Below are 11976 nucleotides of genomic sequence, written 5' to 3'. Positions count from 1 at the left end.
GTTAGTTCCTCTAGCAGAAGTGATTGATTCTTCCCATGGGCTAACAGTGAAGCTATTCTACACAGGTACCCATGATAAGCCGTAGTGGTGAATAACAAAATTCGACTCCCACAATGAACTGCATAAACCTGTTGGTTTGTGTTAAGAGGCCTTAGATGGCAAGTTACCAGTTAATAAATAGCACAGTGTTGGCCCTCTGATTAAAGGCTTCCAGTGATTTGCTTCTAGTCATTCTGTTTAGAAGCTGCTTTTACCATATCATATCCATACTAAAGCTACCCTCCTAAGAACGTTTGAGCAATTGTCTCAAATAGAAGTGTGGATTTAAACAGTATCTGACAAGTGCTCTAATTTAGAAGTACATGGAGTTTCCATAAGGGAACAGTTGGGCTGTTTTAACATGTAAAATGGTTTGAACTTTAAACTGACCTGGACAGTCAGAGTGGATCTGACCATACGCTCTCCTTAAGATATAGCCCACCAAGGAGCTGGGAAAATTATGAGTTCGAATTACAGTTGCCTTGGGTAGGATTTTCTGCAAAGTCAGTTATCTTGGTTTGGTGTACTAAATAAAATACATCTAGCAGGACTTAACCTGCACTTACAGAAAGGTGGCTGTAGTACAGATCGCTGTTGTAAGAAGACAGCCCTATGTGGCAGGTAACCTACAGCTAACAGTAGGGATGCAATGGGCTTGGGAAAGGTGGCATCTGTGATGTAGCATATCTCAAACTTCTACTTAAAGCACATGCAATGGTGTATGATCTGCAGGGGGAAGAGAGAGAAAGTAGCAGCTACGCCAGCTTGGCACTGAGTCGGCTGGCATCTGCACTCAAGTTCTTTCTTCCCTCTGAACCCTAAACAAGGAATAAATCTCTTGCATTTAGCTCCCCAAGAAATGATAGGAATTAAGTTGATTCTGGTGCTTTGTGGGCTAGCTAGGGAACTGACCAGTGCTGAAAGCCTGGGCAGTCATGGAGAACACCAAGTCTTGGTTATGCCACATCTGAACACAGTACAGGAAGACTTTCGTCCACATTAAGCACTTCCCTGGGGAGGTGCTTTATCATAAAGACATTAAAAGCAAGGATTGTTCTGCATAAAGGGGTTTAATTTGCTCAACTAAACAGCAAATAACCCATCTGAGGATTGTCATGTGATTAACATTAAGCAATCAAACACACTGCAGCAGATTAGACTTATTACAACCTGAGAGGTTTCTAGCACTTACTCAGTTTCCTTACAGATATTAATCAGTTTTAATACAAGATTAGCCCCTGCCTACCTGTGCCAAAAACACACTATGTTAGCACTGTCAGGACTCGGACCTTTGCAACAATCTGATAAAAGTGTGTGTGCAATATTTTTTTTAAGCAAGCAGGGACAGCCTGCTCGATTTTGAACTCAGGACATCTAAATCTGAGGAAAAATAGGAAACCTTTCCACTTCAACTTACAACTACTTAAGGGAGAAGGTTGGAGGGCAGAACAAATTGCTGGTCAGTAGGATGCTCCTTAAAGAGCAGAAACAGATGTAATAAAAGCTCAAAAAAGGGTATGGAAAATGATGTGCGCTTTACTGTGCCAATTGGAACGTTTCATGGCTTACCCAAGGAGATCAAAACTGGTTTTCCTAAATGATAGAGAGCAGTGAATAATTGCCACTGTGCCTGAATAACAAAACAGTAGCAACAGGGGCAGTTCTCTCTTTAACAGCAGCATGACCCATGGCAAATGAGTATTTTCTACTACCCTGAGGCATGCTAGGGCACTTCAGAGCCTTCTGACATCTTCCAATATGGTGTCTGCTGCTTTGCGGTTGATACATGAGCAAAGTGCATCGCTCCATTTGGTGAAGGGGTGAGATAAGAGAAAGCTCTCACAATGCTTAAGCCCCTGAGAAGTGTGGCGTAATAGCTTGCTCGAAGATGCAGATCGTCAACGGTTAAAGCACCAGTATATTTCACACTAGTGTATTGTCTCAAGGTTTTGGACTCCTGCTACCAAGTAATTAACATGATAGGGGGCAGCCTTATCATGCTTGAAGATTAGTTGTTTCTTCTTAACAGTGCAGAGGTGCTGTGCTTTTATTTTGCTGATTAAAACACTCATCCACAGGATACAGGGAGCAGGCATCTGTCAGGAAGGGTTTTGTTTCATTAAGAAATGTAGAGTTGCGACTTACATACCTGTTTGTAGCTATTGTGTCTTCTCCTTCTACAAGGAGGAAGACTGGGCACATATAACAAGTCTGATGTCGTTTTGTTTCCTGCTTTTCATACAAGTTCTTTCTTTGAACCAGCATAAGTGGAGTATGCAGAATCTCACTGTTTTATGCATCATGCACAAAGAAGTCAGTATCAGTGCAAAGTGTGGCCCTCAGGCAACTTCCAGCTAATCCTACTATGTGACAAGCAAAATATTCAAAGAGCTTAGCCAGTCTAATCAAGTGACTTTATTCTGCTGTAAGAAAGCAGGGTGGAGTAGTGCAGATGGCTATTACACCTGTCTATGCTTGTGCTTGCAGACAGCCACGCTGTAAGGGTGTACAACAGAATAGCGTTGAAAGTAATTCACCTCTTTCAAATTAGATGTCATCTTGTCCCGGGGCTGTCAAAAAAAGTGTATTAGGATAATAATCTACCGCTTATTACCTGAAGGACTAGCTATGGGAAGGTTCAGGGTAAGAGGATCAACAACATGACAGCACAGCTTTATGAACAATCTAAAGACTACACTAGTTTTCTGTGAAAGGAATAACTTTATTCCATTGACCAGGATTCCCAAGACTATTCATCAGGACTGCCTGTTTTTTCCAGTGCCAATGTCTATGCATTAGTTGGACAAATCTATCCCCGAGAGCACATAGGCATGCTATGGCTGCTCGCTTACTGAACATATTGTAAGATGTATAAAAACATTTTCATCCAAAAGACTGGCAGTAAAAATTACAACATAGAAACACGTCACAATTTACACAAAAAAAGCTACTTTTGTCAAACTATATTAAAAAAAATAATCTTCAGCAGGTTCAAATGACAGCAGCTGGAAACCAAAGTATTGAAAATTATAGCCACTGACTTTGTACAAGCATGAGCAGAACCATGAAAAGTTTGTATTGATGTGGAACATACAGTGGTGATCTGAGCCATCTTGGTGCAGTTGTGCAAGCGATGTTACTTTGGCCTGCAGTAACAGAGGGCATAAGTTTCCATAGGAAATAATAGGGATTTGAAGTGACAATTGATGCTGGCCCCTAGGAACAACGACATCAAATCACTACTGTATATTGACTATTTCTGAGATGATTTATGACCTGTTATGAAGTAATAGGGAAGGTGGGGAAAGAGGTGTCAGTGAGAAATGATTTATTCAAAATTAATTTAAAACATCACATTTAAAATTTCCCAGCATGTTATCAGAAACATTTATAAAATCTGCTAACTCTGCCATATTTCAATGATGACATTGTTTTGAAAAAAATATCCACTACAATGCCATCCTTATTTTGAACAGGCAGTTTCTGACTTGGGTTCTCTAACCTGCAATAAGTTATAGAGCTGTACAACGGAAATCCTATCGGATGGTTGCTTCAACAATGAAATGACTGGTTAATTTCAAGATTAGTGCACAATAGTGAAAAGCCATCTGCCAGTTCGTGTTTTGACAATAGTACATAAAAGTAAAAAGAAAAAAGGCACTTTTTGGCTGGTTGTGCCTTTGACTTGGCAAATGTATCCATTTTGGAGGTACGCAGGCACTCCTTAAGATTTCCCCCATTTCTGTGCATTTTTTTTTTTAAAGTAAGGCAGAATCCATAAATAAAGGCAAAAGCAGTGCAGACAATGTGACAAACTGAAAATGCAAAATGTACAAATATGAAAACTCAACTGGCACAAAAGAAGCGAGTATCCCGAGCTACTAGAAATGACTGAATTGCATTCAACATGGAAACCAAAACTCTGCTCATGTAGTTCAACTGGTTTCCAGTTATTTATGAGCCAATAAACCTAGCTGTGGTATTTTAAATGTTGCCTGGTCAAGTGAAAACACAAAGCCAAATCATTCTTTCCCTGCATTAAAATTATTATAAAATCCACACAAAAATGTCTCCAACTCACTCAGGGAATTATTCATCATATACAACCAATACCAACTTCCTCAGTAACTTCAAAGCATAAGCAAATGATTGCAGATCACATGATTAAGACTACAGTTTATTCAATATGTCTCCAAGTCTTAAAAAGATGATTTAATGGAGTCAAACTGCAACAATTCAATCTTAAAGTGCTTTTTTTCTTTTTAAACATTAAATTTTTTTTTTAAATCCACCTATGTCATTTCATACACACCTGGTACTAGAGAAAACAAAGCTTTTTATTGCTCTTCCCAATTTGACATCAGAAGGTTATCAGAAAAAGCTCACCAGTTCCAGAGTTCTTGTGCCAAAGTCATTCTATAAGGAATCACAATCTTTGAGAGCTCTCTCCGTGACCCCTCTGTCAGGCGCTATACAAACGAGCGGGGAGACATATTAAATACAAAGGTCCTTGTGTAGACTGATTCTTAAACTAATATTTTACAATGTAAATGTAAGTCATCACACATCTTTACATAATTTTGAATATTCCTATTCAATATTATCAGAAAGATTAAAAATTTGCCCTCCATACCTAAAGGCAGACTGATTTTTTTTCCTGTATAAAACCCAAAAGAATCTTTTTTTTTGCAGCATCACAGAAAAAGCAACAGTTTTACATTCACTCATTTAATGTTCACATAATAAAAATTTCAACCACTAGCTTTTTTTTTGTATTTGATAAAATCTTGACAAACTTTTATCCTGTCTGGACAATCACACTAGCTACCGCAGGAGTTCTTTGCAGCATTAAAGTTCCTAAACCTCCACAGATGAAGAATGCTTTGAACTCTGAAGGAAACAAAACTTCAGGGGTGCCACTGATTCTTATAAAGCATTCTCTCTCCAGCCTCCTCTGAAGGTGTAAGCGATGGGACTCCAGTTTCAAAAAGGTGCCAGGCATTAAATATTTCAGTTTAACTCTTGCTCTTGAGTTCGTAGATATCTTCTAAGGGTCAACGTCGTCAAGGTCACTTTTAGGCTCACCAATCACCATGGGAGACTCCAAGCCCTTTCAACACACAAAAATAATGATGGTAGTACACACATTGTTCTTTAAAAGGTATACAGTGAAACGTTAGCACCCTGATTGCAGTCAGGGTTATTTTGTCTGTATCACATCTTTAAAATGCAGCCATTAAGTAAATATGCAGTACAGGGAATTCTTAGTGTGAAGCCCACCATGAATTCTTAACATGAGAGGATTATTATTTTATTTACCTGTTGTAGATACCTGTCTCCATTCTCATTGGCTGGACTACTCTCTGATCCATTACTGCTTCCTGATTGATCTCTCTCATTCAACAGGGCTGTGGCATATGCCAGCGTGTCCTAGGGTAGAATGGAAATTCAGGAGGTTAGATGCCAAAAAGGCCACATACCCTATTCATTCAATTATCGTAATTAAAAACTCAAAATCTGCCAATATTGATCACATGCTAACGGACCTGCCACAGTTTGGCAGGAAGTAACCAAGGTAACCACGTGGATTCACTTAAGGGTGCCCACTGTAGCCAGGAACAGACTTAAGATCCAACCTCCACAGGAAGAATGCATTTAAGTCCACCTGTCTATAGTAAGATGCCAAGAAAATGGCCACTCAGCAAGGAGTAGGAAGGGGAAATGAAAACAATATAACGCTACCTCTTGTGATTATGACACGTACCTGTGCTGAAATAGTGCGCTGGAAGGTTTTTGCAGTGGATGTTTCATTGGACACATTACTCTGTGGAGCCCAATAGTGTTCCGACATCTAAATAAAAACCAAAGTAGAAATTAAACCTGAGCAGCAGAAACACATTACATACCTAAGGCCTTGCTTGTATATTCCACAGCAGGATGGGCCAAAAAGCCTGTGGCAAGGTTCCCCAAATCTGTGGCATACCTGTGCAGCACACTGGATAGCCTGTGTCCACATCACTGAAACATTCTGATTTAATTCATTAAAAGGCACCAAAGCCAAGATGTATGATAGCAGTACAGTAACACTGTTCTATTTTTTATAGCAAATTTCATTTCATGCCTGTTACCACATTTTCAATTTTCAGTATGGTGCAGTTTTTGCACTGGCAACACAACTGCCTAGTAAAAAGCTGTCAGGGAAAAAGATGGAGGTTTTTGCAGCTGGAGAGAGTCTCGGATTCTGGAACAGCAATGATACCCCATGCAGTGCTTGCAGAGAGACCGTGGCCTAATCTGGACTGCAGAAGCAGAATATGGACTGGTTCTACTGACCTTCACACTGAAGTGTCATACTGGAGAGCACTGCCTGGCCTGCATTAGCTGGGAGCTAGAGGTCCTAGCCATGGCAGTGGGAATTGAGAGGACAGTGGTGTCTGTTTAATGCATACATTTTTCTGTATTGAACTGCAACGGGTTGCAAGAAATCTCCAGTGGAAGGTGGCTCCCTGCACCAGTATGCTGGCAAGGGAAGGTTTCCATACTGGATTTTCTACATTGAACTTCAGCCTCTGAAAGCTTCCAAAGCTGGCTTTCCTCATGGGGAGGGACATTAGTCATGGGGACCAGCACTGATTTAAAAAAAATCCCAATTTATAAAAAACTATGCATGAGTTTTCTTTACTGCTACCTGTGTGTACATTTGTGTGCACACAATCCTTTCTATTTTAAAGTAAGGAGCCAAATAAAGTGACTTTTCCAAATGTATCCATGTCATAATACTACTTGCGATTCCAGAAAAAACTTGCACTCTGTCATAATGATGATCACAGAAACCAAGGTGAAATCCATGCCTATTCCAAAAATACAGCAAGGGGAGGTTTGAGCTTATAATTAGAGCTAGGTGAATGACTGATTTTTCATTTTGGCCAGCAAACCCTCCCCCCCAAAAAAATCAGGGACAACATCCCGGTCAGTTCAGAAAATGTTTTGATTTTCCTGATTTGGGAAGAAAAGATCTGAATCCGTATCTCCTACCTACCATGTGAGTGTCTCAATCACCAGGAAACAGTCTCTCTCACTCTCTCTTTAGTCCAACAAATATTTATAGATTTACACAAAGTGGAACTGTGGAGATTGACAACAGAATAGCCTAGAGCCCATTGGTTAGGGCACTCACCTGCTCAACTGAATATTTACGTATTTATACAAAATGGAAACCTTCAACAGGAAAGAGAGCAATCTACCACAGAGTAGCCTAGAGCCTGATGGCTAGGCTGCTTGCCTGGGAGAGAGATCTGTGTTCAAGTCCCTGTTCCAGATCAGGGATTCACACATGGGTCTCCCACATCCCAGGCAAGTGTCCTAACTACTGGAGTAACAGTTATAAATGGAAGGACAGACACACAGAGACAGTTTTCTGAAGCTGATCGTGAAAACCTTTCCCCAGCCTAAACTATCAGGGGAAATTTGTGAATAGTTATGGGTCAACAAAAATTAAATTAAAAAAAAAATTACAGATCAACTTATAACAGAAGTCTGCAAATGTAACAAGGAAGAGAAGACAGACAGTCTCTCCATAATATTGCCCCAGCCAAATTACCTTCTTCTGTAGCCACTGTACAGCCCAGCTCCAATGATGAGAATTCTCCTTGAAATAATCTTTAGCAGCAGGGCACCTTGGAAATTGAGAGCATATTTATTATCCACAATAAAGGCAATCCTTTCCGCTAAATCTGAAATTCAAAGACTGCTCCTTCCTTCACACACATTACAAGAACCAAGTCAGTCACTGTCTTCTCTACATGTCAATATTGCAAACATTTTTTTTTTTTTGAAGACAATGCTATAATAAATTAACTGGCTTAGCGATACACAAATAACCTTGAATGAAATTTACATCAGATAGTCTATTACGTAAGTAAGTTAAAGGTGAACCAAGAGCATACATTTTAAACCTTTAATTAACAGAATACATGATTAGACTTAAAAACCTCAAACATTTTGACATGAAAGATCTGAAATCCTTCCTTATATTTATCTTCCAGAAACCTGCATTTCGCATGCAAGAATTGACAATTGCCTTAAACACTATAGAATGCAGCTCTCCTGCTTTGGCTTTCGATGTTGGTATTATCTGTGGCAGGAGAAATCCAACTCAGTGACTAGCATATTTAAAAATACCCCACATACAACTTCAATCCATCTCAAGGGAACCTAGCATCTCATTTTCAAGAGATCCAGAAGAAGTCTACTTAGAAGTTAAGAGCAGGCCTCTGAACTTCAACTGCATTACAGTAACCCACCCAGCCGACAGGTGACAATTTGTGAGGTTGTTACTATGGAGAGATTAACATGAACTTTTCACTTTCTTTTACCATTACTTACTTCTGCGCAAGAGTAACAAGGAACTTGACACACTGATAGCAACGACTGCTGTCCACGTGGTTACTATGGTGCATCAAGGCTGGAATGAGAGAAAAAAAAGTTACCTACCTTTTTGTAACTGTTGTTCTTTGAGATGTGTTGCTCATGTCATTCCATTTTAGGTGTGTGCGCGCCCACCTGCAGGGTCACAGATTTTTGCCTCAGCTGTATCCGAAGGGCCAGCTGTGGTGCCCTCTTGAGTGCCGCGCTCATGCATCAGTATATCAGGGGCCAGCAGCCCCACGGGCTCTCAGTTCCTTCTTGCTGGCAACTCCAACAGAGGGGCAGAAGGGAGGGTAATGGAACAGACTTGAGCAACACATCTCGAAGAACAACAGTTACAAAAGGTAGGTAACTGTTTTTTCTTCTTCGAGTGCTTGCTCATGTCGATTCCATTCTAGGTGACTCACAAGCAGTAAGTATCAATGGAGGTGGGCTCAAAGCTCATGATCTTGCAGCTTGCAGCACTGCTCTGCCAAAGCCAGTGTCATCTCAAGATTTCTGGGTAAGTCTAGAATGAGATGCAAACATGTGGACAGAAGATCAGGTAGAGGCCCTACAGATGTCTTGGATTGATACCTGTGCCAGGAAGGCCACTGACAAGGCTTGTGCGCTAGTCGAGTGTGCTGTCATGATCGCTGGTGGAGGCACCTTCGCCCGCTCATAGCAGTAACGGATGCAGGCTGTGATCCAGGACGCAATTCTCTGAGCAGACACTGGACAACTTTTTATTCCGTCTGCCACCGCAATGAACAACTGCAATGACATACGGAACAGCTTAGTTCTATTTGTGTAGAAGGCCAGCGCCCTCCTGACGTCCAGGGCGCGTATCCTGCGCTCCTCATCTGACGCATGAGCCTTTGGAAAGACGACTGACAAGTATATATCCTGGCCAGCCTGAAACTTGGAAACGACCTTCGGCAGAAATGCTGGGTGCGGTCGCAGCTGGACACCGTAGAACACAGTATAGGGTGGCTCCAAAGTAAGCACCCTGATCTTGGGCACTCTGTGGGCCAATGTTATCGCAAACAGGAATGAGACCTTCCAGGAGAGAAGCAGGAAGCCAGTGGCTCAAATGGAAACCCCATGAGTCTCAACAGCATGAGATTCAGGTCCCAGGGAGGGATGGGATCCTGGATGTGAGGGTAGAGACACTTCAGAACTTTCAAAAACTGTGCTGTCATGTAGCGAGCGAAGATTGACCTGTCTTGGAACAAAGGATGGAAAGCGGAGTTAGCGGTCAGGTGGACTTTGATCAATGACAAGGACAAATCTTGGAGTTTGAGGTGCAACAGATAATCCAGGACCTCCTACAGCAGGGCCTGCTCAGCCCGAATACGCTGTTCCAAGGTCCAGCATGTGAATCTTTTCCATTTGGCCAGGTAAGTTGCTCTGATAGAGGGTTTCCTGCTATTCAGAAAGACCTGTTGGACACGGGCTGAGCATGTCCGTTCTCCCGCGCTTAGCCATGCAGTAGCCAAGCTGTCAAGTACAGCACCGCACTGGTTTGGATGCAAAAGGCTGCTGTGGTTCTGTGACAGCAGATGTGGCCAGAGGGGCAGCTACAGCGGGGCGGCTACTGAAAGGCTCAGCAACATGCCAAACCAGCGCTCGCTATTAAGATAACTTTCTCCCTGTCTTGCCTGATCTTTGCAAGGACTCTGTGAATCAGCAGCACTGGTGAGAAGGCATACATCGGTGCCCCGACCATGGAATGAGAAAGGCGTCTGATAGGGAGCCCTTGCCCATTCCCTGAATCGAACAGAACATGCAGCATTTTCTGTTCTGCCTGGTTGCAAACTGGTCCTCCTGGGGAGTTCCCAACCTCTGGAAGATTATGCTGACCACCTCCGGATAAGTGACCACTCGTGGCGAGAGGAGAAAGTGCTGCTGATGTGATCTGCTAAGACGTTCCTGGTCCCAGGCAGGTGTGCGGCTATCAAATGAGTGGCATGCTGCACACAAAAATCCCCAAAGTGGAGAGATTCTTGACAAAGGGCCAAAGACCGGGCACCACCCTGCCTGTTGATGTCATACATCACAGCAGTATTGTCCATCAGGACCTGCACTACTTTACCCTTCAGGTGGGGCAAGAAAGCCTGGCAGACCAGGTGAATTGCTCTGAGCTCCCTGACGTTCATGTGGAGGGCCAGACCGTCCCGCAACCAGCAGGGTATAGCACCAAGATACTATGTCCAGCACCCAGTGGTCTGAGGTGACCCACAACCAGGCCGAACGGTAGGGATGAAGACGTTTGAGGAAAGGACAGGGTGGATCCGGGGAATTGATGGAGGGTGTCGCTCTTGACCGCACTCTCAAAATGAGCGCTTCTGGCCCTCGGGATGCTTTGCCAGGTGCGTGGGAGGACGTTTCTCAGCAGACCCCTGACACCGGAGGCTGTCAAGGCCTTGGTAGCAGGGGCGGCTACAACGACTTCTGTGAAGACCGTGGTGTATGCATACCCAGCAAGCGAAGGGTGGCCTGAATGTCCTTCAACCCATGCAGCCTCACATCCATTTGTTCAGAGAAGACACTATTCCCATCGAAGGGGAGGTCCTAGATCAAGGTCTGCATCTCTTGGGACAGGCCGGAGGTCTGAAGCCAGGACCTGCGCCTCTTAACCACCACCAATGCAACCACCCTAACCGCTGAGTCCGCCATGTCCTATGCCATTGGGGGGGGGGAGGGGCGGGAAGAGCAACTAGCCGCTGCGGTGCCTTCCTTCACCAGGGTGCTGAATTCTTGGGCCAAACCCTTTCGGGAAGGACTCCTGGAACTTATGGAGGGAGTCCCATAAATTAAAATTGTACCTGCCCAAGAGGGCCTGATGGTTCACCACCTGGAATTGCAGGCTGATAGCAGAATACATTTTCCTCTCAAAAAGGTCCAGTTTTTTGGCCTCTATTTTTGGGAGTTGAGCTGGTGTGCCCCTGCTTATCTTTTTTGTTGGCCAAAAAGACAACCAGCGAGACTGGAGATGGGTGGGTATAAAGGTACTTTGGCCAGGATAAAGTACTTCTTTTCGTCCCTTCTGGAGATGGGAAGGATAGAAGATGGGATTTGCCAGAGGGCCTTGGCAATTTTGAAGACTCCATCATGCACTGGTAGTGCAACATGGGTCGGGGTAGAGGCTGAGAGGACGTTGAACAAGGTGTCCGTCTGCTCGGCTATCTCCTCCGCCTCTAGGCCCAAGTTCTCGGCCACCCATTGAAACAGGGCCTGGTGTTCTTTAAAGTCGTCAGATGGGCTGGCCCACGAGAGTCCCGTGACCCGCCTCGTCCGGGGATGAAGAGATGACTGTACCACTGGAGAAGGCCCCGGGACATCGTCCCCTGTGGGAGAGGGAGGTTTAGGGGTGGGTACAGTCTCCTCTACCCCAACCTCTGAGCGCGACTCATGAACTGAGTTTGGTGCTGCCGGTGCCGCCAACTGTTGCGCCGAGGCAGCAGCAGAGGAGCGTTGTGAAGGGGGCATCGTCATGACCGGCATACCCCACGCACTACAATAAGGCCA

General features: G+C 43.7%; 1 protein-coding gene across 3 annotated transcripts in view; it reads right to left on the bottom strand.

The window, feature by feature from the left end:
• Nucleotides 1-4198: 4198 nt before the first annotated feature.
• USP24 (ubiquitin specific peptidase 24) overlaps nucleotides 4199-11976 on the bottom strand; it is a 109909-nt gene continuing 102131 nt past the window's right edge. For 2 of the 3 annotated variants that reach the window (XM_039483808.1, XM_039483809.1), the window contains exons 63-67: nucleotides 8425-8503; nucleotides 7640-7715; nucleotides 5804-5890; nucleotides 5359-5469; nucleotides 4199-5149 (exon numbers count right to left, since the gene is read on the bottom strand). In XM_039483808.1, the coding sequence (XP_039339742.1) occupies nucleotides 5087-5149; nucleotides 5359-5469; nucleotides 5804-5890; nucleotides 7640-7715; nucleotides 8425-8503 (416 nt within the window). In that variant the 3' untranslated portion in view covers nucleotides 4199-5086. Of the gene's footprint in view, nucleotides 5150-5358; nucleotides 5470-5803; nucleotides 5891-7639; nucleotides 7716-8424; nucleotides 8504-11976 lie in introns of those variants that run through there. The other variant, XR_005583521.1, reaches the window with a different exon arrangement.

Source organism: Mauremys reevesii, linkage group 8 (genome assembly GCF_016161935.1).
Source record: "Mauremys reevesii isolate NIE-2019 linkage group 8, ASM1616193v1, whole genome shotgun sequence".
NCBI lineage: Eukaryota > Metazoa > Chordata > Testudines > Geoemydidae > Mauremys > Mauremys reevesii.
The sequence above is the reverse complement of the archived record's forward strand: the minus strand, read 5'-3'. Positions and strand labels throughout refer to the sequence as shown.